This window comes from Engystomops pustulosus, chromosome 4 (assembly GCF_040894005.1).
Source record: "Engystomops pustulosus chromosome 4, aEngPut4.maternal, whole genome shotgun sequence".
NCBI lineage: Eukaryota > Metazoa > Chordata > Amphibia > Anura > Leptodactylidae > Engystomops > Engystomops pustulosus.
The window spans coordinates 144,904,693-144,928,465 of record NC_092414.1 but is presented as its reverse complement, the minus strand read 5'-3'; the positions used below and the strand labels follow the sequence as shown (position 1 = coordinate 144,928,465).

General features: G+C 40.3%; 1 protein-coding gene across 5 annotated transcripts in view; it reads left to right on the top strand.

Moving 5' to 3' along the window:
• The window catches only part of CPEB1 (cytoplasmic polyadenylation element binding protein 1), a 29,690-nt gene extending 10,749 nt beyond the window's left edge, over positions 1-18,941 (top strand). For 3 of the 5 annotated variants that reach the window (XM_072147949.1, XM_072147948.1, XM_072147946.1), the window contains exons 4-12: positions 2,013-2,230; positions 2,373-2,625; positions 11,764-11,877; positions 13,240-13,344; positions 14,581-14,717; positions 15,189-15,387; positions 15,473-15,567; positions 16,043-16,123; positions 17,491-18,941. In XM_072147949.1, the coding sequence (XP_072004050.1) occupies positions 2,013-2,230; positions 2,373-2,625; positions 11,764-11,877; positions 13,240-13,344; positions 14,581-14,717; positions 15,189-15,387; positions 15,473-15,567; positions 16,043-16,123; positions 17,491-17,601 (1,313 nt within the window). In that variant the 3' untranslated portion in view covers positions 17,602-18,941. The remainder of the gene's footprint in view (positions 1-2,012; positions 2,231-2,372; positions 2,626-11,763; positions 11,878-13,239; positions 13,345-14,580; positions 14,718-15,188; positions 15,388-15,472; positions 15,568-16,042; positions 16,124-17,490) is intronic. The other 2 variants (XM_072147950.1, XM_072147947.1) reach the window with 1 other exon arrangement.
• Positions 18,942-23,773: the final 4,832 nt, after the last annotated feature.

Below are 23,773 nucleotides of genomic sequence, written 5' to 3'. Positions count from 1 at the left end.
CAAGAAAATGGTGCAAACGCACTTATTTTCGCCAATTTCATTGCATTCAGAATTTAACAAATTGCACGTTATAGTGATGGTATTGAATATTCCATGCTGTGCTCTGGGAAGCGGGAGAAATTCCAAATGCAGTGAAAATGGTAAAAACCGCATTGGCGCCGTTTTCTTGTGGGCTTGGATTTTACGGCTTTCACTGTGCGCCACATGACATGTCGGTACCATTATGAAGAGACCAAATTTGTATAGGTTTTGTTTCCATACATCTACAAAAATTAAAACTTTTTTTTTTTCGATCTTCTGGCTTTTTCATACTTCATCAAAAGTTGCAAAAAAATGACACCATCCACAGCTCCATCCAATGAAGTTTTCAATTAGTTAATTTTTAGAAGTAGAAGACCTTTTTGATCTTTTTTTTTTTTTTTCAAAATGGCAGTAGTATTTTCGACTTTGGATGTCACGGAGCAACTATCCTCGACAAGATGGTGGTGCTAGCACCGATCACAGGTGTTACCAGTAAGTCTCTGCTGCAATATGCAGCAAAGGCTTACTGGCCATGGAGGTCTCTGCCCGTGAGCCCTCTCCATGCTTCGGGACCCAACAAGCGCCGTGAATACACAGCGGGTGGTCAGGAACCATTTAGTCACTGAAGTGCAATTTGCTACACAAAAAATAAGCCCTCGTACAGCTATTTGAACATGGAAAAATAAGCTGGTTTTTTTGAATGTGGAATCGGGAAGGGGTTAATATACATGAGATTTAAATGGGTATTCTTATTTTGACAAATAGTGTTTATGGTAGCTTATATAATTTTCCGATATATTTTCTGTATCAATTCCAGTTTTCTAGACAGTTTTGCTTGCTGTCCTGAGATAGAAAGCTTGTTTATTTCCAGGGCATAGAAATCTGACCACGATCACACAGGTTCATTGGTATCAGTTGTGTTGGCTTACGAGCCGTGCACCTGTGTGACCAAGGTCAGATTGAACATAAAAGCTTACTATAGAATGACAGCAAGCGGAGATCTAAGACTGAGGAATTGATGCATAAATTATGCAATTTTTCTATACTTTTATCATAAACATTAATTTGCTATAATGGGCCGCCAACTCCTGCTGTTCAGAAATTATGATTCTGGACTCCTGCAACTTGTATATCTGTTCATTGGAGTTGATAGAGGGGCATGGGTACAGGCATCATTGGCACAAATGAGCAGTTCCTAAATTTAAACTGCAACTTTAAATAGTGCTTTAACCATAAATTTGGATAAATTTACTTTTGGTATTGGGACAATCTCTTCCCACACCACTGTTGTGCAAGTACTATTGATGCAGAAAGTGTTTTCTTGTAAGACTGGCTAGTATTGAATCTTCCTGTATACTAATGCAGTTAAGGCAATGATTCAGCAAAATGCAACCCTTGGTCTTACAATGCCAAGTCCAAAAATGGATATTGCAGAGATTAGTGTTTATATATGATATCCAGTCATGTAGTGCTGAAGGCTTTCTAAATGCAGTTGTAGATTGTATTTGAGTTTGGGCCTTGGGTTTTAGACCATGGTTTTCCAAATTTACAAGGTTAATGGGAGCTTTGGCTTTCTAGGCATGCCAAGGGTTCACTTACAGTAAACAAGGCTTTGTCCATCTTGAATCTGTTGCATTTAATCTCCTATTGGGCACCTCCTAGCTTTCTCTCCCTTGTGCAGATGTGAGCTGACAGATTAGCTTGATGCATGGGTCAGCTAACAGGGAAAGAAGATCGAGCAGAGTAGATTGACTCCAATCCGGGAGCCAGGTATACTTTTAAAGTTAGTGGAAGCAGTTATGTTGATTATAAAAGCAAATTGGGATTTGCTTTTAAAAATGCTATAGGGACCTGTTATTGTGAAAGTGTGATCCTGACTATCTGTTCCCTTAAGTTGCCATGCTATCAATACTTTTAGGTCAAGATGTTTCTAGAATATCAATTCTTGTGTGTAAATAATTTTTTTTTTTTTTTTTTTTTCCCTTCCCCAGTCTTCAACCTTCTCAACAACCCTCTTGGAAAACCTCCACCTCTTGGCTTCCTGCCCTTGGACCCAATTGGCTCAGACTTGGTTGAAAAGTATTCTTCTCCTTTGCTGCGCAACTCTCGACTAGACAGCCGCTCTATTTTAGACTCTCGCTCTAGCAGCCCCTCTGATTCAGATACTAGTGGATTTAGCTCTGGTTCCGACCACCTTTCAGATTTGATTGTAAGTTAACATTTTTCCAAATTGTTGTGATTAGTTTTTGGTTTCACCTAGTTGTATGCACAGTTTGTAGAAATACTTTTTCAGCAGTGATACCTGTACTGTTGGTTAAAACTTTGTTATGGCGTTCCACTTTCTCCTCCAGTCTAGTCTTCGTATTTCACCACCCCTACCATTCCTTCCATTGGGAAGTGGAGTTTCCCGTGACCCTCTAAAGCTTGGCATTGGCTCAAGGCTTGATCCAGATCATGCTGCTCTTGCAGCAGCCACTGCTTCACCCATAGGAATGTCAAAAAGGTGGCCCGGAGCTTCTGTGTGGCCATCATGGGATTTGCTAGACTCGGCAGATGATCCATTCAGCATTGAAAGAGAAGCACGTCTACATAGACAAGCTGCAGGTGAGATAACCAGTTTATATAAATATTGTCTTTGATCTTTTACAGGGTTAGTCCAGTTCTACAAATGTTGTTCCTCCTTACAAAAAAGAGCAACTCCCCACCATGTTTCACAATTGCTTCCTCTGTAATGTATTTACACTATAGCACTTTGATAACATGCTTACTGCCTTAAGGCAGTAATTGAGCTTGCGTGTTGAACAATCACTAAAGTTCATTTATATTCTTTGTTTACTAATGAGTAGCTTATGAAATTCTGTAGTTATCCAGGGCCCCCTTGGTTTTTCTAGGTCTGCTTGTGATTATTCTACAGGAAACTCCATTGCCATCTTCCAGCATGCGTTTGTTTTCCTTTTAAAATGTTTAACAATACAACTGTTCCTACTTTAAAAAAAAAAAACATTCTCTTGATTTTTTTTTTTTTCTTTCCAATTAAGTTTCTAAACTCATAGCAAATGCACCATTTGAACACAAGATACCGTACTTTAATTTTAAAGAGGTGGACACATGCATACAGATTTTCACTGTACTGACTGGGGGTATTCCCCACCTCCCCAGGCACAGAAAACAAAGTGAAAGCAATAAAAGGGGTCCCTTTTTAAACTTATCTGTCCTTCTGCAGGAGTAGATTCCACACATTCACTCATAACCCTCCCACCCCCGCTCACTCCAGTGTCCAACCGCTGGTTGCTGACAGACTGGCCACCATAAAAGGTGGGGCTTGGGATGTGTTGGGTTGGTGCCAAATGCAAAATTTAGACGTTGGCTGCCTTTGGTACTTGCTTCTATGGTTGCCTTGTCTAAATTAAGCTATTGAGCCTAAGCCTTGCATATTTGTGGAACCCAGTAATTCCTGTGGCCAGGTATGTAGAAGGGGTCATTCTTTGATTAAAAACTGTGACCATAATATAAGGCTTGTTTGATCTCTCATTAGGAGCCTGCTCAAACCAGATGCCCTCTTCCTTTACTGTCTTCCGCCTCCTTTTCCTCAATGTATCCAAAAAATGTTGGCAAATGAATTGCTGTCATTATTAAAAAGCTTAAATGTAATGAATAGTCTCTGCGGCAATAAAGTTAACTGATTCTAGATGACACTTCTCAGATTTATCATGAAGAGGCATGTCCAAAAAGACTTAAGTGAAAATGGGTTTTGAGCATGACCGCGGCGTGTAAGGGTGTTTGCGCTATGGATCGGATCCCCCGCACTGCTTACCGGGGGATCCGATCCACTTCTGGGCAGCTCCGAGGACTGCCAAGTGCCCCGGAGCTGCCCGATCTCCCTGGCAGTCAGACCTCCTTCCAGGTCTGACTGCAAAGTGTCTGAGCATGCCAGACAGATTACACTGCTCTACAATAGAATAGTATTGTAGAGCAGTGTATTGAACTTGAACCAGCGATCAGAGCATCACTGGTTCAAGTATGTATAAGTAAAAAAAAAAGTGAAAACCACTGAACACTACACATTAGAATGAATAAAAAATAAATACATTAAAATATAACCCCTAAAATGTCACTTTCCCATAAAAACACTTAAAGTATAAAAAACACAAACCCACATATTTGGTATTGCCGTGTCCGTAACAATCTGTATAATACAGAATCGTTACTGGACCCGCACGGTAAAGGCCGGAGGGGAAAACGCAAAAAAAGATCCGAAAAAAGATCATTTTTAATATCCTTTAAAAAATGCTCTAAAGTGATTTAAAAAATGTTATGCACTCTAAAATAAGCCCACTCAAAAGAACAACTCTTCTTGCAAAAAATAAGCCCTTAACCAGATTTGTCAGCCCAAAAATATAAGTTATGCATATGAAAAGATGGTGATGCAAAAATGAACAAGATTTTCTCCAAATTAGTTTTTATTCAGTACAAAACACCATGTTTGGTATCCCTGCGTCCGTAAAAATCTGCGGTTCTAATAATGATTCTGTTTTATTATGCAGACTGTTAGACGCAGGGATACCATGTTTCATATGCATAACTTTTTTATTTTCCGCCTCACAATCCTGTTGAAGGGCTTATTTTTTGCTAGGATTGTTCTTTTTAGTGGTGCATAAAAATTTTTTTTTTAAATCACTTTTTAGAGCATTTTTTTATAGGGTATTAATTGAAAATGATCTTTTTTTTTTTTTTTTTTTTTTTGTTTTATGGGGTTCACTTTGTGGTTCTAATTGTTTTATTATGCAAAGTGAACCCCGTAAAAAAAAAAAGCTCCAAAAAAAGATAATTTTCAATTAATACCCCAAAAAAATGCTCTAAAGTGATTTAAAAAATGTAATGCACTCTAAAATAAGACCACTAAAAAGAACAATCCTTCTTGCAAAAAATAAGTCTCGCAACCACTAAGATAGATAAATCACCTGGGCCAGATGGCATACACCCCCGGGTTCTGCATGAATTATGTACGGTGATAGACAAACCGTTATTTTTAATATTTGAAGATTCACTGAGGACTGGTTATGTTCCACAGGACTGGCGCATAGCAAATGTGGTACCAATATACAAAAAAGGATCAAATAGCGATCCTGGAAACTACAGACCCGTGAGTCTAACTGCTGTGGTGGGGAAAATATTTGAGGGGTTTATTAGAGATGCTATCCTGGAGTATCTCACTGTACATAACCTTATAACCCAGCGTCAGCATGGGTTTATGAGAGATCGGTCCTGTCAGACTAATCTGATTGGTTTCTACGAGGAGGTAAGTTCAAGACTGGATCTGGGGAACGCTGTGGATGTTGTATATCTGGACTTTTCAAAGGCATTTGACACCGTGCCACATAAAAGGTTGGTATATAAAATGAGACTGCTGGGAATAGGAGAATATCTGTGTATTTGGGTAAGTAATTGGCTTAGTGATAGAAAACAGAGGGTGGTCATTAATGGCACATTCTCAGATTGGGTTGATGTTACCAGTGGAGTGCCACAGGGGTCAGTATTGGGGCCACTTTTTATTATTTTTATTAATGACCTTGTAGTGGGTTTACACAGTCAAGTTTCAATATTTGCAGATGATACTAAGCTGTGTAAAGTAATAAATACTGAGGTCGATAGTTTAGCATTACAGAGGGATTTGTGGAAGCTTGAGGGATGGGCAGAGAAATGGTTTATGAGGTTTAATGTAGATAAATGTAAAGTTATGCACTTGGGCCATGGAAACAAAAAGTATAATTATGTTCTATACGGTCAATTACTTAGTAAAACTGAAGCTGAAAAGGACTTGGGGGTATTGGTGGATGGTAAACTTAATTTTAGTGCCCAGAGCCAGGCGGCTGCTGCTAAAGCAAATAAAATAATGGGATGTATCAAGAGAGGAATAGATTCTCATGATAAAGACATAGTTTTGCCCTTATACAAATCCCTGGTCAGACCACACATGGAATATTGTGTACAGTTTTGGGCACCAGTGTATAAAAAGGATATAGTAGAGCTGGAACGGGTGCAGAGGAGAGCAACCAGGATTATTAGGGGAATGGGGGAACTAGAATACAATGACAGATTAAAAAATTTGGGATTATTCAGTTTAGAAAAAAGACGACTGAGGGGAGACCTCATTACAATGTACAAATACCTGAACGGACAGTACAAGGATCTCTCCAAAGATCTTTTTATACCTCGGCCTGTGACCAGGACAAGGGGGCATCCTCTACGCTTAGAGGAGAGGCGATTTTACCATCAACATAGACAAAGGTTCTTTACTGTACAAGCAGTGAGACTGTGGAACTCTCTGCCGCAGGAGGTTGTAATGGCGGACTCTATGTACATGTTCAAGAGAGGCCTGGATACCTTTCTGGAGAGAAAAAATATCACGGGTTACGGGGATAAAACATTTATTTAATTCTTAAAGGTTGGACTTGATGGACTTGCGTCTCCTTCCAGCCTTATATACTATGATCGAGAAGTCCTTAAACAGATTTGTGAAGCGAAAAATAAAAGTTATGCATATGAAAGACGGTGATGCTAAAATTAACAACATTTTTGCCAAATTTTTATTCCAAAAAAAATGGGGGGTAGAAATCTATAAATGAGGTCTTTTCGTAATCGTAGGGACCCATAGAATAAAAAAATATACTATTTTTATGGTATGGTTAATGACCAAAAAAAACATAAAAATTTTCCTAAAAAATTGATTTTCATTTCCTCCACCAACAGTTGATAAAATCTCACCAATTAGCTATAGATGCCCCAAAATTACCTACCAGCAAAGTGTATCTCATGTGGCAAAAGAAATAAGCCCCTATAGGTCCACATTAAAAAAAAAGAAAAATTATAGCCTGTACGATGTGACATAGCAAATCTGATCTGTATGACGCCTCCTTCCTTTCTATGCCCGACCGTGCGCCCAAACAGCAGGTTACCACCACATATGGGGTATCGGTGTACTCGGGAGGAATTGGGTATCAAACTTTGTGGAGCCTTTTTTCTTTTAATCCATTGTAAATGCACCTCCATTTTGTGTTAACCCTATAAAACACCTAAAGGGTTAACAAACTTCTAAGTGGTTTTTCATACTTTGAGGGGTGTAGTTTCCATAATTTGAGTCTCACTATTATTTAGGCCTCTGTCAATTAGAATTTGAGCAGGTCCATCTAAATGCAGGTTTTGGTGACTTTACAAAAAATGTGAAAAATGCCTAAATTCTGAGCCTCATAACATTCTAGTAAAATATGTGGAATAATAAAAAACCATGGCAACATAATGCAGACATTTGGGAAATGCAAGTTATGAATTTATTTTGGTGTTATGACTCTCTGCATCAAAAGTAGAGAATTTAGAACGTTGAAAATAAAGAATTTTTCCAAATTTTTGCCAAATTTTTATTTTTTTCCATAACTAGTTTAAAAATTTGGATGAAATCTTTTGCGTTTAATTTGAAGTACAATCTCAAAATCCCCTGGATATCTTATAGCGTTCCAAAGCTATAACCATTTGTAGTGACACAAGGACGCGGCCCCATTTTTCAAATCTGCCCTAAGGCCAAAAGAGGCTGAGTCCCCTAGGGGTTAAAGACAGGTGGTTTCAGGGACTAAGATCATAAGACCAGATTTTTAGAGTACACAAAATGTATCAGTAATACCTTAAGTATCACCAATAGATTTTTAAAAGCCAATGTCCTTCTTCAGAAACTCAAAACATTGGAATAAAATCCCCAAAAGCGGTTGCCCCAATTTCAGGTGTCTCAGAAGTGTCTGGGTCTTTGAGGACACCAGCATCTTCAAAAAGGCAAAGGGCAAATACGCTACACAGCTACATATGAAGACAAACTGTAATGGCTACCTGCACCGAAAGATTGATGTCCATATGGTTAGACCAACAATTTATCTAGTACCACTCCCAGAGAAGATATTGCTTCATTGTCCATTTTCAGGAAGGCTGCTGACTTTCTAGTTGATGCATCAGCAAATGTCATGTCTGCCAGAGCAACACTTTCAACACAACCAGGAGGTGTACCTGGATGAGGGCTTGTTCTGCAGACTGATTCAAAAAATTTGAATCCATCCCCTGTGAAGGAGATTTGCTTGTTTTGGATCTGAATAAACTGCATATTGGAGTGTCAGGGGAAAAGAGTTTCCATGACATTCTATAACAATGATTTTCCCTTCAGAATCAAAATCCCAACAAGAACTGTATTCAAAATGTCTGCCTTACAAGTGGTTAAAGGTCCAAATCTGTTTAAGATGCCTTTTTCCCAACGGTCAATGTTGCTTTTCCCAAGGGCCGTATGTTTTAAAATAAAACTTGCAGAGGTGTTGACTTCTACATAACTTGCCAGAAGTGCAAAAAACTTTTTACTGGATAGTCAGTTGTACCATCACAATAAGGTTTCATTCACCAGTTATCTTGAGACTACATGCAACATTTTCCATTTCAAGTATTTGCCTGGCCTATACACAACATCAAGAATCTTTTATGAAGATGTTGGTGGAAGTCATGGGACATCTGAACAAAATCTAGTATAACGCCTTACATCAACTACTTTCTGGTAATTGGTCAGAACCTGACTCAAAAGACCTAGACTAAATTTTTCATCCCTAGGCTGCATTTTATTAACTGGAGTAGAAATCGGTACCTAAAAGAATCTCTCTAAAAAATCCAGTCCAGAAAGCACAAATGGATTTTTAAAACTTTTGTTCTCTACAGCAGACCTCCCTCAAAGGGGAAATGCACAAACTGGGACCTGGCCTCAAGGTTTTTTTTGTCTGACAACCCTGCCCCCCTCCCAAAAAATTGGATTTGTCTGGATGGTGCTTGATATCAAGTGATCTATCTAGGCCTCTTTTTGGATCAGGAGGCTCTGGTTTTCCACTGTATTAAAGATGTCAAGTGTGGACTATTGGATGCTTCAGAATCTGACTTAATGTTCCAAAACCCAGTCTTCCACCAAGATAGCCTGAAGATTGAGTAGTCCGTCTTATAGAGAGGTCTCTTACCTAGTCACTTCTACTCTAGAGTCAACATTCTCAAATATTAGAAAAAAGGTAACTACCTATATTTTGCTAGTTTAAAAAATATAGCCAGAACTTTGTCTGCCTTTTCCTTTTTGAAGATAAGGGGTTAAACCCAGTACACTTAGTTTTTAGTGGCAGTTAAGATTCTTAAAGGTCTCGGACATCCTACAGTCCATTCTTGGGAACTTTCTGTGGTCCTAGTAGGTTTAATCAAACATCACTTTGAGCCCTTGGAGGAAACTTCATTAATGCCTATTTTTAAAGATGTTTACTAGCTAGAACTATAGCCAGAAAAAAATGGGGAAATTTGGGCCTTCTCTTGCAAAGATCCTTATTTGGTGATTCATAACAGAATCCTCTTAAGACCTTAGAATAGAAGCTTGGCATTCTGGTAAAACTATTTTAAAAAGTATACATTTTCTTAACACATTTATAACGACCTTCAGACAGATTGCAGGAGGAAGGTGACATGAAGGCCATTGAAGTGATGCTAGGTGTGGGGAGGAATGGCATTGCTTCCAAAGGTGGTCTGCAAATTTCATCAGCAATGGATTGTTCTCCCTTCATTTTGCAACAATCTAGCCTGTCTGCATACTTTTCAGATATAGAATTCTTCCTATTTGAAAGTCTCAATTCCAAGGGCAGCACATAGGTTCAACAGCTAGCAAGTCCACCATGGATATATGAATCGGCTAACCTCTCCATATCTATCAATTGGCTTGTCAGCCTGCTGGAATACACAACATTGTACCAACAGGGGAAGTTCTATATCCTAGGCAGAAGGCATTCGCACCCATAGAGCAGATTTGCCAGGCAGCTGCTTTTTCAGTTGAAGGCAGGCTCTGGTGTTCATAGGTTATATGCAAGCTCACACACTGGATGGGTGCCCCCTTTCCCCGCACTCATTCTCACCATTCTGCTTCTGAGATGTAGCTATATAATATATTTTATTTTTTTTACACCTACTCTATAACCACTGCTAGCTTACCTCCTTAATGTTTATCCTTAATTCTCCTGGAGGTCCCAGGAAGAAATTAAAAATTGCTCAACAATTGGCTTTGCCCTCAAAGGCAGTTTCGAACCCATTTCTAGTCCTATCTTTAAAGGTTCACAAACTAAATGTCCCCAGAGTTTGAGGGAGTTGGCCAATACCTCTCATTTATTTTAATCACTTGAAATACTTTGATGCTTCCTATAGAATGACTGCAAGCAATGATCTAGGTAACAAAGGAATTGGCTGCCTGCACTCCATGTATTATTGGGCTTATGTAATGGCTGAGACACAAAATTCAAAGTGTAGTCCTATTCCTGCAAGCGTTTGCAGCTTGGGTAATCTGTCATTGGCATAATGAGCAGAACTTTATACCGGTGACACATGGGCCATAAACAAAGGACCACAGGTCTGCTTTTGTTACTAAACAGAGCAGGTTTCGGGAACATCTTCTGCATTTCAGACCAATGTCCTTAAAGGGAACCTGTCATCAGAAACTGACCCTATAAATATTACCAGTATGTTGTCAAGAAGCTGAAAAGCATCTAGTTCATGTTTCTTTTATGGCCCAGCTTGGTGGCATCATCCAGTAAATCAACTTACAAGTAGGATGTAAGTTATATGTAAAGTCAGGAAAAGATTTTTAAACTGAAGTCACTTTTTTTTTTTTTTTTTTTTCTCTCGGAACACCTCCCATGTGACTGACATCAGGAGATCTGATCATTGATGTCCCTGGACGCAGCACCATCAATTACAGTGAACGGGGTGTTCTAAGACTGGGAAAGCTTGTCTTGAGTGTTAAAATCAAAGTTGTGTGTGTTTTTGTTTGGATGAAGCCCTAACACCGGGCTGTGAAAGAAACATCTAGCAGCTACTTGACAATATATGGCTAGTGGTTTATTAGGCCAATTTCTTTAAGAATATAAGGAGGGCAAAGAAGCATCAGTAAACATCAGCTGCTAAGTAGCAATCAATGCAAGCACCCATTCTGTATGTTGACCTGTTCGATGCAAAGATCAAACCTGCCTAGGTAACTAAAATCCTGAAACACATTTGTAGAGTAAGAAGTTAATGTGGCTCACCTTTCCATTATGTCTAAGTCCTGGAACTCTTTTTAAATTGTGGAGTGAATTGACATGTGTTCCACCATGTGCACAAGCGAAACCTGTTTGAACTGCAGGTGTGGTCACAAACTACTTGCATGGAAGTAAGGAAATTCGCAGCATGTCCTTCTTAAAAATGTATCCTATTTCCTAGGCATGATAAACCGGTCAGTTGAAAGCCTATTCGTGTCGCGTATAAATCACCGCATGAGAATCTTTAGCATGTTATTTTATTTTAAAGGACAACCTGTTTTGGGTTGGTTTTTCCCCACCATGACTAGGAGCGCAGTAATGCTCAAAACGCTTAGGCTTTATACTGACTGATTTGTGATGCTTTTAACAAGGAAAACATTTTTAGGAGGATGTGCTGCGAATTTCCACTTTTTGCGCAGCTTTTTAACTCGGTGCGCTAGTTACTTTACCTGTAAACAATCCCTTATATAGCTAACCTGCACCACAGGGGAAACCATACAATTTCTGGTACTTTACAGTTGTCGGAATAGTCATGGATCCCATTTCTTCAATAATCGGAAGTACCTTCCCTTGCATATGTCTATATTCTGTTCCAGTAACTTATTTTTTTTTTCCCCCCCCCTTCTAGCTGTGAATGAAGCTACCTGCACGTGGAGTGGCCAGCTGCCTCCTCGCAATTATAAAAATCCAGTTTACTCCTGCAAAGTGTTTCTTGGTGGTGTGCCATGGGACATTACAGAGAGTAAGTCCGAACTAACAATCTCTTCCAAACCCCCTCCCCCCATTCGTGCCACTGCTGAAAGGCTTCTGCTGTAGCAAGCACCCTACTGTAGATGTGTCACCAGCCTCTATACAGACAAACACTGTATGGTCACTTCTGATTTTTAACTCATTCCCGATACGCGCCATATGAGGGTGCTTGTAGAGCACTCACGGGCTGAGCCCTCTCCATAGCCAGTAAGTCTATGCTGCATATTGCAGTAAAGACTTACCGGTAACACTCGTATGTTATCCCGCCGATCGCCACCAGTAAAGGGGCGTCATATTGGTGACAATTTTCGCTCCTATTGACAATTTCATTACAATGTGTGATTTGCACATTGTAATGAATTGGTTGGAAAATCCCCATATACTGCAGAATTGCAGTATATGGTAGGAACAACCAGACAATTTAGGGTTAAAGTACTCTAGGGTGTCTGAAAAATGGTAAATAACTTTTTTCACCTTTATTTTTATAATAAAACTAAATTCAAATCACCCCCAATTTCCCTAGAAATGGAATGGGTTTTTAACTGCGTTTAACCCCATAATGAAAAATGGCGCCCGAAATTGAAATTGGCCCTTTTTGCCATTTTGAAAAATCTATAATTCAATAGTGATCAAAAGGTCGTAGTCCTAAAAATAGAAGCATTGAATACGTCAACAAGTCCCAAAAAATGACACCACCCATAGCTCTGTACACCAAAGTATGAAAAACTTATTAGCACCAGAAGATGACAGAATCCCCCAAAACTTTTTGTATATGTATGAAAACTTTATAAAACCTATAAAAACTTTTTACCACTGACTGCATTTGGAATTTTTCCTCGCTTCCCAGTACATTGCATGGAATAATAGTCACTATGAAGTGCAATTTGTTATGCAGAAAACAAGCCCTCAGACCTCTTTACAAATAAATGAAAAGTTGTAGATTTTTTTTTTTTTTAAGGTGGGGAGTGAAAAAAACAAAAGGGCCAGGTCATTAAGGGGTTAAAGCCCTGCACAGATATAATTGTACTAACTGGAAACCCTTTTTTTAATGTAGCGCTGCTGCCTCATCGGATGTTTCCTTCTACCCACCATGTAAATTATGAACCCTAATGGGAAGGGTCCTCCCACTTTTTGTAGTTCATTGTAGTTAACGGTCTTTGCACTTCACTTGTTGTCTAATGTATGAACGCCTTTAAAAGAATTAAAGGTAATCAAGACCTGCTGCTTAATTGCATACTGACAAGGCAAGGACAAGTTGGGTCCACCAAAGCCATTTGCAGTTTTATACAAACTGGTGTTTTCAGTTTATGGATTTATTATGCCTGCAGTCTGAAATGTACCTTTTATTATCCAGCTGGACTGATCAACACCTTCCGTGTGTTTGGTGCTCTAAGTGTCGAGTGGCCTGGTAAGGATGGGAAACACCCCCGTTGTCCTCCTAAAGGTAATATGCCTAAAGGTAATAACAGAATGGTAGGAGCATATTTTTATTTTAGCACTTCCTGGGTGTGCACTGGGATTTAGTTTTACACAAGACTGATAGCTGGTGGCACGGTGACGGGGACAGGTATGGAATCACTAAAGATTAGTTTGTCAAATCCTGAGTTTCCAGACTTTGTACTGTACTGAAATAGAATGGTTGCTTTTACAAACCTAATTGTGTAACAGGAACACTTGGATGGCAGCTTTGAACAAGAAACAATGTAGCGGTAGAAACTTTGTTAATGGCATGCCAGTGTGTAGCTATTTATCCTCTACAAAGATAATGGTGGTCATTACTCTTTTAAATAACATTTTACAATCAGTTTTACTGGTGTAGGGCTAGTCTACATCAGTAAAACCATTGGAAGATGTCCTTTTAAATTAGCCTGGTGCTTGGGCTACCAATACCCCACTTTCGAACTTGCCTGCTGCCTCCACCAGTTCTCCCCTTCTGCAGTCCAGAGCCAGCTGACATCGGGGGGGGATGTAGGAGGTAGCATGCAGGATAAAAGTGCTGCAAGGCAATGTAGCCGGAGCCCAGAGGAAAAATCCAGTGGTATGAGTACTAAATATGCAGATCCCTTGGAACACTGTCTGGATAGTAAATTCTTGTAATCATCTTTAAAGGTGGGCTAAAGTGGGTGGTTCAACATTTTGGCCTGAAACATGGTCACTATATGCTAACGAAGTAACCTTTTTCATGTAGGCTTGGTAGTCAAAATGTCAATGGTTACTTGACGTCATAATAAAATTCTGCGCTTGGTGATGGAGCCTATTGAATCGACTGCTTAAGAAGCTATTTTGTGTAAAGACCAGGAAATGGTCCAGTGCTGGTCTGATGCCACTGACTGAACACCATGCACAGGATATCCTTGCATCATACAGAAATTTGATGCAAGGACTCAATTTGCCAGTCAAAAGGTAGTACATGGTACTGTAACATCTGGTGCATGAATCAAGAATTCCTGTCCTGTGCAATGTGTTTAGGCCTCATTCAGCTGACCATAATGGGGACTGATATCTGGCTGCACAATTTGTGGCTGGATGTCGTTCCCCATTGACGCATATAGCACCAGTCTTGCTGCACCATGACCATGCACAGAGAAATATAGGGACAGCGCTCATCCCTCCTCTCCAGTGTGCTGACGTGTGCACGCGTTCACTTTGTCTGCTGATGCATTCCAATTTTATAAATGCTATTTTGATATTGCAGGCTATGTGTACTTGGTGTTTGAATCTGAAAAATCTGTAAGAGCGCTTCTTCAGGCCTGCACTCAGGACTTGCTAAGCCAGGATGGTCTGAGTGAGCACTATTTCAAGATGTCAAGTCGCAGGATGCGTTGCAAGGAGGTAGGTTTATTGCCCATGTTGACTTGAGTTTTTCTTCCTAATGTAGCTACGCTTGAACCCATATACAAGCTACGCTTGCTGCCATATACTTTAATGACCAGGCCCTAGTAAGCTCCCCAGATATTTGCACCAGGTTTAAATGTTACTCTTTAAATAGTAGCTTTGGTAGCTGTTGAAGTGCCCCCCCCCTTTTTCTTTCCTCAGTCCTTTATAATATGAGGTGGCTTGAGGGGGGGGGGGGGGGGGTGTTTACAGATATTTTCCTCAATATAAAAAACCTATAAATTTTGTTGCTGGAGCTCCATATAGTTTAATATTGCCAAATATATTCGTTTTAAATGGTAAATTAATAATACCTAGTGGGGGGGTAAAAAAGATTTTCCCTTTTAGGCTTTCCCTTTTAGTTTGTGGCAAAATTATATTTGAGTTTTCATCCAGTAATCCGTGTCAAACTGCTGTTCTGTTTTGTAGGTGCAGGTCATTCCTTGGGTGCTCGCAGACAGCAACTTTGTTCGTAGTCCTTCTCAGCGTCTGGATCCAAGTAAAACGGTGTTTGTTGGCGCATTGCATGGAATGCTGAATGCCGAAGCTCTTGCCTCTATAATGAATGACTTGTTCGGTGGTGTGGTCTATGCTGGCATTGATACAGATAAGCACAAGTACCCGATTGGTGTGTAGCCATAAACTTGCACTATTTCATTAGTTCTAAGTCCTCTACATGCACATGTTTTATACATTTTTTTTATTTTTTACAGGTTCTGGACGTGTGACTTTCAACAACCAGCGCAGTTATCTAAAAGCAGTTAGTGCTGCATTTGTGGAGATAAAAACTGCCAAGTTTACCAAGAAGGTAAATTAAATGGTATACTTTTTGCTTTGGTCAGGATTTCTTAGACAGCACAAATTGCTGTTATTCTGATGTCAACAGACTAATCGTTCAGTTTGGGAGAGCTGCAATTTGCATGACCTGTCTTTTACAGAGAACCAATTCAAAATTGTGTGGCCCCCTCCTCGTGTTATTTAATGAGCACTTCTCTGGACTAGGGTCCCACCCAAAGTAAAGTTCAATATAAAATTAATTTTTGTTTTTGGAATTTACAGAGAACTAGCAAGTTGTTCTGCTTTAGTGCCTCAGGCAGCCAGCATCTTCTGGTCCGCAGTGGCCCTGTATTGCCTGTAATGACTTTGCAGCACATCTACACAAGATTTGCTGAAATGTCAGATGGACATATAATTTAATTCATTTCAAGATTATTACACCATAGCTATTTTACATTTAACCACATTGTCTGCTTACACCTTTTTTCTCTTTTCACCCCTCTAAGGTTCAGATTGACCCTTACCTTGAAGATTCGGTGTGCCAGGTTTGCAATTCCCAGCCGGGTCCCTTCTTCTGCAGAGACCAGGTAGTACCAAATTATTTGCTGCATAGAAATATGTATGCAAGAGTTTATAGTACAAGTGACATTTTATTCCTATAACAGTATTGCAGTAAGCTGCAATGAGAACACCAGAAATTGTTGGGGTATCAATTCTTTTTCTCACCTGCCGTGTTGCACAGGATAACAGCATTAATGCAAATTTCCAAATGTCTGTCTGTTGCAATGCTTAGAGGAAATCTCACATTTAAGTCAATTCATCTGAAATAAAGATGGTACTTTTTTTTTTTTTTTTTTTTTTTTTTAATTGACTTGCATGTGAATGCCTAGATGAGAATATACCTTTAAACATGCAAAATTTGCTTTGGAGGGTGACAGTGGTTGGGTTGCTACTCTAACATATCTTGCTTGTAAGGCTACATTCCCACATTCTGGTTGCAGTTTTAGATGTCAAACCAGGAGTTATGTAAAAGAATAGCATCTCTCAATTGCCCATTATGACCACTAGTACTTTTAGCTTCTAAAACTGATGTGTTGGGAAACCAATGTGGAAATTTACAGTTTTGGCCCCTGCACATTTTGCAAAAGACAGAAATCCTTCTGATGCAAGGACTAGCCTGCCAGCCGGACTGCAGCACCAGCGCTAACAGTTAATGCAGTGCTTGCCTTACTTTGATATAATGCTAGACCTTCTGTGCAGTTCATAGGGCTAGGCCAACAAAGGCTTGTATCCACAGACTGCATGAGTCCTACAAGTGCATTCAGTGGCATATGCATGCAGTTAACATTGCACTTTCGTAAATGCAACTAGGCAAAACTCTCCAGCTGAATTGAGTTTTGACATGCAGTATACATGCCGTGTTTGAACACGCCCTTAGGGCTCATGCACACCTTGGGAAGCACTTTACTTCGGGTAACCTGAGCAGTCATTCAGTGATGCTCGGGATTGGTCTGATGTAGTAATTGAACCCATCGCTAGATAAGTAGCAGTGCTATGTAACATTATTGCCATATATGAATTGAACCCGTAAACTACATCCATGTGGACCAGTCGGGGAAATCTGGGAACTACTCAAAACACTTAAAGCCTGATTCATAATGCCTTAACCTATTTTCTGACCTGTGGGGAAGCTTTATCTCCATGCAGGGGTGAAACTGAGGTGTGGCAGATTGTTTGGGGCACAATGTACTTTAAAACAAATATCTTTAAACCCCCACCTTTTAACAGGGTCAAATTAAGGGCCCAGTTCTCATTTCCATTAGGTTTTCTGTTATGTAGAGCCAGGGATGGTTTTATACAGATAAGGAATCTTAATGTTGTAGTTCCAACTTAAACTTTTAAGGCATATTAAAAATGGAAATTGAGTCTTCACATTTTTCCTTCTTTTTGTAAGGTTTGCTTCAAGTACTTCTGCCGCTCTTGTTGGCACTGGCAGCACTCCATGGAGATTCTCCGTCACCACCGCCCTCTTATGCGCAACCAGAAGAGCCGTGACTCCAGTTAAAAATATTGGCCAGCAAAGAAATTTAACTCAAAGAATGTGCTGAAGACAATGCTGCACCCGGTGTCCTTCCAGACAGCACGAGGAGCATTTATACATCTTTTATGGACTATTGTGGAAATCGGCAGATGGTGGGGGGAAATCACTTTTGTTTGGCACTTACTGTTTGCTGTACCATGTAACAGTTTTTTGCACTTGTGCACAGTGAAGTTTTGCCAGGGATACTGTCTGTTTTTGAGGGCTTTTTTTTTTTTTGTTGCTTTTTATGGTATGGGGGTATAATTGTCAACCTCCAGTAGTTGTACCCATGTTGAGCTCCAGCACTTGCTGAATGTAAGCAATGTGTGGACAGTATCTGATGGTTTTTTGAGACTTTGGGTTTTTTTTTTTTTCTGTTTTTTTTTTTTTTCTCCCCTCCTTTTTATTACAGGCGCTTTTTTTTACATTCCTTGCAAATACTGCGGGTGATGCATCTCATTAAGCTGTTGCCCAGTTTTTTGCCGTTGCCATACAGTGCCTTCTGATTTCTTTAATGTTCTTCTGAACTACATTAACAGGCTGTTCAGTTGACATTTTTACTGAAACAACAATGGCAGGATCTGCTCTTAATTTAACCAAATCATATTTCATATTTTACCCTCTGGGGATTTTTACCAGTTCCTTTTTACACTCTTAAAAAGATGGTTTTTAAGTCCATTTTTCTTTCCTGGCAGCTTTTAACATTATTGCAAGTGTTCTGTTTCTGAGAGCTGCTAGTAAGAATAACCTAAAATAAATTACTGTATTTGTACAACAGAATTTTGCAACAAAGCAGACTTTGGGCCTTGGCTGAACAAGATTATTAGTGTGTGTGAATATAGTTTTAAGGATGTTGCACTTTTTTAATTTGCACTTCAGGGGATGGTAGAGTTTTTAATCACTTCCTGTTTGGTTGGCTGGACAGAAAAGGGCTGTAATATATTTTCTTTTGAGTGGGGTAGAGGCAAGAGATGAGACCTTTCTCCTGGAGGGAATGTGCCCATGCTCTAGGTGGAGTATTTTGTTTAGGAAGCAGCTGACTTATGCAAATTGTTGCAAGCCTTTAAAATTTGTGTCCATTTTTTTATTTTAGTACCCCCCTCTGTTTAGAAGCTCTGTGCCAAAGATCCCACTTTCTGTAACCCTCCCCCTTCCCAGTACATGCTGAGCTAAATATGCACTAGCTGCCCTAAATGGGCATTTCTGTGAAGCTGCGTGTGTAAAGTCTCTACCTCATTGTAGTTATGCAAGCTGAAAATGCACTTAACCTACAGATGTGGTGTTTTCATTTTGTTTGGCACATAATAAACACGTTGAAGCAGTCACTGGGCTTTGTCAATGTTGGATTTAATATTTTTTAATCAATTTTGCTGTGTCCCGAATGGGGACCTAGAATGTCCTAGAATGTAGCAGTGGTTCAGCCTCCTGGTTACATCAGAAATTATGTAAACATCCACTGTTTTGGTTATACAAACCTACTTTGATTTACCTAAAAGGTTCTCTTCATCACCCAAAAACTAAATATATTTTCATAAACTGCCATTAGAAAGCATTGCCCCTCTACATGCCTGTAAACTTAAACAAACAGATCCTAAAGCTGTATACAAATGACCTGAGACTGGTCCAATGAGTCATTATCATATTCTGCAGTCCAGTTTATTGTGGGTCATACCAACATGTCCTATCCGCGGCTGCTGGGAGGCACCATCACTGAATCCCGCCCACCTCCTATCTGCTCCGTTCTGTACTATAGGCAAAGGATACATATTTCTGGTATGGTATTGTTTATGATCGAGTTTAGAGATACCCGTTCATACACCGGGTACTTTGTAACCGTCATTTCAAAAAACTTTTGATATGTTGTAGGGCAGGTAAATAGTGTCCATACATTTGAGTATCGGCACACATGGCCCGGGTCAGAGGAAGTCGTCGCGGAGCTGACTGGTCCAGCAGTGCCCACTGTAAACACAATTTTGTCCACTAATTGTTATACAAGTGAAATAAATGCTACGTTTTAATTTCAAAGAAAAATACTTCAATTCACAGTGAATCTACTGTAATCCTAGGAGCTATTGGCCAAGATACAAACTTTTTCGGTGAATATACATTCTTAAAGGGGTATTCCCACAAAGACAGTTTCTTAAAGAAACTCAACAAAATTACATTCTCGAATTCACTGACAAAAATACAGCAATTCACGTATATAATTCCAACATGTTTATCAGTCCTGGTGTATACAACTTCAGTTGCTCTTGGTTTCCAAACCTGGATCTTCTGACTTTAGGGTTAGCAGACATCTTGTCTGACACTGTGGAGCGGAGCTCTTCTCTGCACCCACCTTTGCATTCCAGGACACGGCTGACACACTGACTTCCTGAGGAAAGCTACAGGCAGATAAGTTGTACCCAAATCTAACCACATAGTGTGTTGACAATCTCACAGGACTACAGGGATTGTGTCTGCTTAGAGTCCCTGCCCACACTCTGGGATTTTACACTGACCAGTGATGGGAGCTAAATAGCAATAAAACTGAGTAAAATTGTAAAGGGGTTAAAAATGATCTTTATTGCCTAAACCTCACTAGGGGATTGAAATTTGAGAATTTTCTCGGGTAAACCCCTTCAATGTGAGGCACAGCGACACCCCTATTGCTTTACTGCCTGTATACTGATGTGACACTCGTGGTGTTGGCTCCTCTGTGTTTTCTGGTGCAGGAGGCCATGTCCCCTGCAGCCTGTGAGAGACAACTGTTACAGGATGCAGCCATGTGCATGTCAGGTCTGTATCTAGCAATCATTCTAAAATTGTATTAACTAGATAGAGCAGCTCACAAGGATTTTATCCCAAGCTTTAACAGGTGGTGGTGACAGACCTGATGACGGGTGTTTAAAGTTTTGATAATTACTTCTCCATTTTTAATACTTTTCCAACTGTATTGACTTAAAGGGAGCACAATGGCAGGCAAACATTGTGCCCCCCCCCCCTATGCAATCTGACATTGGTGAGCTACTGTACTTTCTAAAGACAGAAGTATTTGGAGGACCTTCCATAGTGCAAAGACTAGAAAGCTAGGAAGAGAAGAGCCAAACTACAGAAAGATGTGCTTTTTCCCCTTGAAGATGGATTAAAGTTTGCTTGTGAATTTGCTTGTGTTTTTAATTAATGCTGAGCCTATTGAAAATTTAGTGGCCATTTGAAAATTCTGGAAAGGAGTCCCAAACCTTGATGGCATTCTTAGAGACAAGGGGCACTTTTTTTTTAGTTTTGTAAACAGGAAAAGTTGTGTAACAAATCTAATTCAAAGGAATCTGATCCATTTAAAAATGAAAGATGTAATCCTGTTGTCCAATTTCAGAGAATCTACCTTTTAATATATTATCAGTTATCCCTTTTTTTTTCACCTAGAAACATATCAACTTTTCTGAATAAAATATTTTTTTGTCCATTTTTGTACAAGGCAAAACACAAATCAAACATGTTCCTAAGTACATAACTTCCTAGCCCCCCCCCCCCCCCCAACTGTGCAGATGTGAATACATGTCAGGAAATATAGGCATTAATGCATATGTCCACACATTTTACAAGATTAAGGTAGTTGCCACAAATAGGCACATACATGGAACAATTCAGCTCCATTATAGAGCTGACCTAATGAATGTAGACAATAGCTAAGGCTCCCTTGCAAGTCTAAGAGTACCCTACTCCATAGGCCTGTCGTCTCTATCCATCTCCCCCACAGCTTCTCTTGATTCTTCAGACACTTCAGTTTCAAATACTCTCCACTCAAGTTGGTTACATTGTCAACCTTATCCATTTCAATCATGCACAATAAACATCATTTGGCATCTAGCTTGAGGTCCACTGATAATACTGTTCTAATTGCCTGAAGCACCTCCCTCCAGAATCTTCCCACACATCTACACTATTACATCATAAGAAAAGATTTGGCCTCTGGCATGGAACACCGGAGCTAATTAGTATCTGGACAAACCCTTATCCTATAGAGTAAGCTTGTGGGTCTTGTAGAAGTTTATTTGATATACTCCTTGGGCCTCTGATGGTGAAGGCAAAAGGACACTCTCCAAGACTTCTTCCCTTTGCTCATCCGTGATCGCGTCCAGGTCTGCCTATCACTTTTCCTTAATAGAAACTGGATGCCTTTTCAGATACTCCTCTAGGACAGTGGTGGCGAACCGATGGCACGCGTGCCAGAGAGGGCACACGCACCATCTCCACTGCCGTCTCTAAAGTACTGGCCAGGCAGGAAAAGCTGCCGATCGCCGAGAGCTCCAGCGATCTCTCTTACTGTGGGCTGCATCAGACCTGCTTTGTGCACCACAGTGCTGCCTAGAGACACAGCAGCAGGTCAGTGCCCGCCCCTCCACTCCCTCCCCTTCAGCCCGGGAAAACAAGCAGCAGGCAGGCAGCTTTCGGACACTAAACAATTATAGGTGCTTATTGTTTAGTGTCCCAAACTGCCCTGTATGACACAACTGCCCTTGGCACAGATCTCTTGTCACTGTGCTATGCTGCCAGTGACCCTGGGGTGCACTACACTGCCCTCACTGACAGCATGGCACAGGTGCCCAGAGCTCCGGACCAAGGGAAGTGTATGTATATATATATGTATGTGTGTGGCCACAGACATGTGTCATGTGTGGTGATTTGATGGTAAATTCACCTGCCTGATTCCATGTAGATTCATGTGTTCAGTGCACCCACCCTCCACCCTACAACATACACATTACCCTACACACCCCCTGCCGAATTCAACAATCCTTCATATTACCCCTGTATGGAGGTAGTGTTCCTCACTGGATGGGGGTAGTGTTCTCCGCTGTATTTGCTCCTGCTTTGTGATATAATTAGTTAAGTTGGACTTTCTTTAGTGGTCTGTTTATTATCATTATGATGGTATTTATCTTGTTGTACTGGTAATTGTCATCATATAGCAGTATTATATGTCCCTTATAGAGTGGTATGGTGTGTATTTTAGGCTAAATAGACGTGTTGGCACTTTGCGATTATTACATGGACTTTGGTTTTGAGTTTGGGCACTTGGTCTCTAAAAGGTTCGCCATCACTGCTCTAGGAGATCACACCTTTACTTGTGCCATTGTTGTGTCATATAGAAAGGTGGACAATGGAAGACCAAATAGCGCTCCTATAGTATTATTGCTGTAGCCAGTGGTGGCATTTTGGAAGGATTCAAAAGTGGCTCACCAGATCTGGTTGTGCTAAGTTAGGCACAACTCTATTACGGGCATGTTGGAACTAGTGTCAATGCCTCCATGTGCTGCCTTCAGACAGGGGTCGTCAAAACACAGTTGCCACACAGGTCGGAATTGAGTTTGGTAGATAGAGGGGGATGTTTGTCACGGTTGGCGCACACAGGTAATTCATGTAGACGGGAAATGTATTGTGGAAGAATGGTTTATTCAGTATCTCTGGAACACTCTGGTGTAGCCGTGTAACATGTATATTAGTTGTGGCATTAGTACCATTTTTTTATGAAATTTCCTCTACCCAACCATATAGAGTTGCAGACAGTACCACACATTCACTTTATCCCTGCTTTTTTTCATAAGGGGCAACAAATTATTCTCCACATAATCTCAGGGGTGATGAGATCCCATAATACCCAGATACTACAATACTCAGAGGGGTATCATAGGGAGCAGGTTTATTCTGAGACCTGTCACTTTCCCAAATGCCTGAATTAGATCCCTGACCAGGCCCATGGATGCACTGACGTCTCCTAAATATACAAGCATGTCTTCTGCGTATAGGGGCATTCTCTCCTCCGCATCCCCCAGGGGAAACCCCTAATCTCTGGTGAAGCATTTAATAGACACGCCAAAGGTTCCATAGCGATCACGGAGAGGAGGGGAAACGGGGCAACCCTGATGTGTGCCTCTCCCCACAGACCGATAGACACTTCCAATAGACCTGCATTTGCCCCTGATGCTGACGCACAGTATAAAGTAGCCTCGTCCAGGCCATAAATTGTGGAAACCCCATATTTCTCATAACTGTCCACAAGTATTCCAACTCAATGCTGTCAAAAGCAAAGGTTTAAGTATAACCATCGTAAATTGATTGCAGTGGACCTATTTGGCATAAAGCCTGACTGATCCAGACGGATCAAAATAGAGAT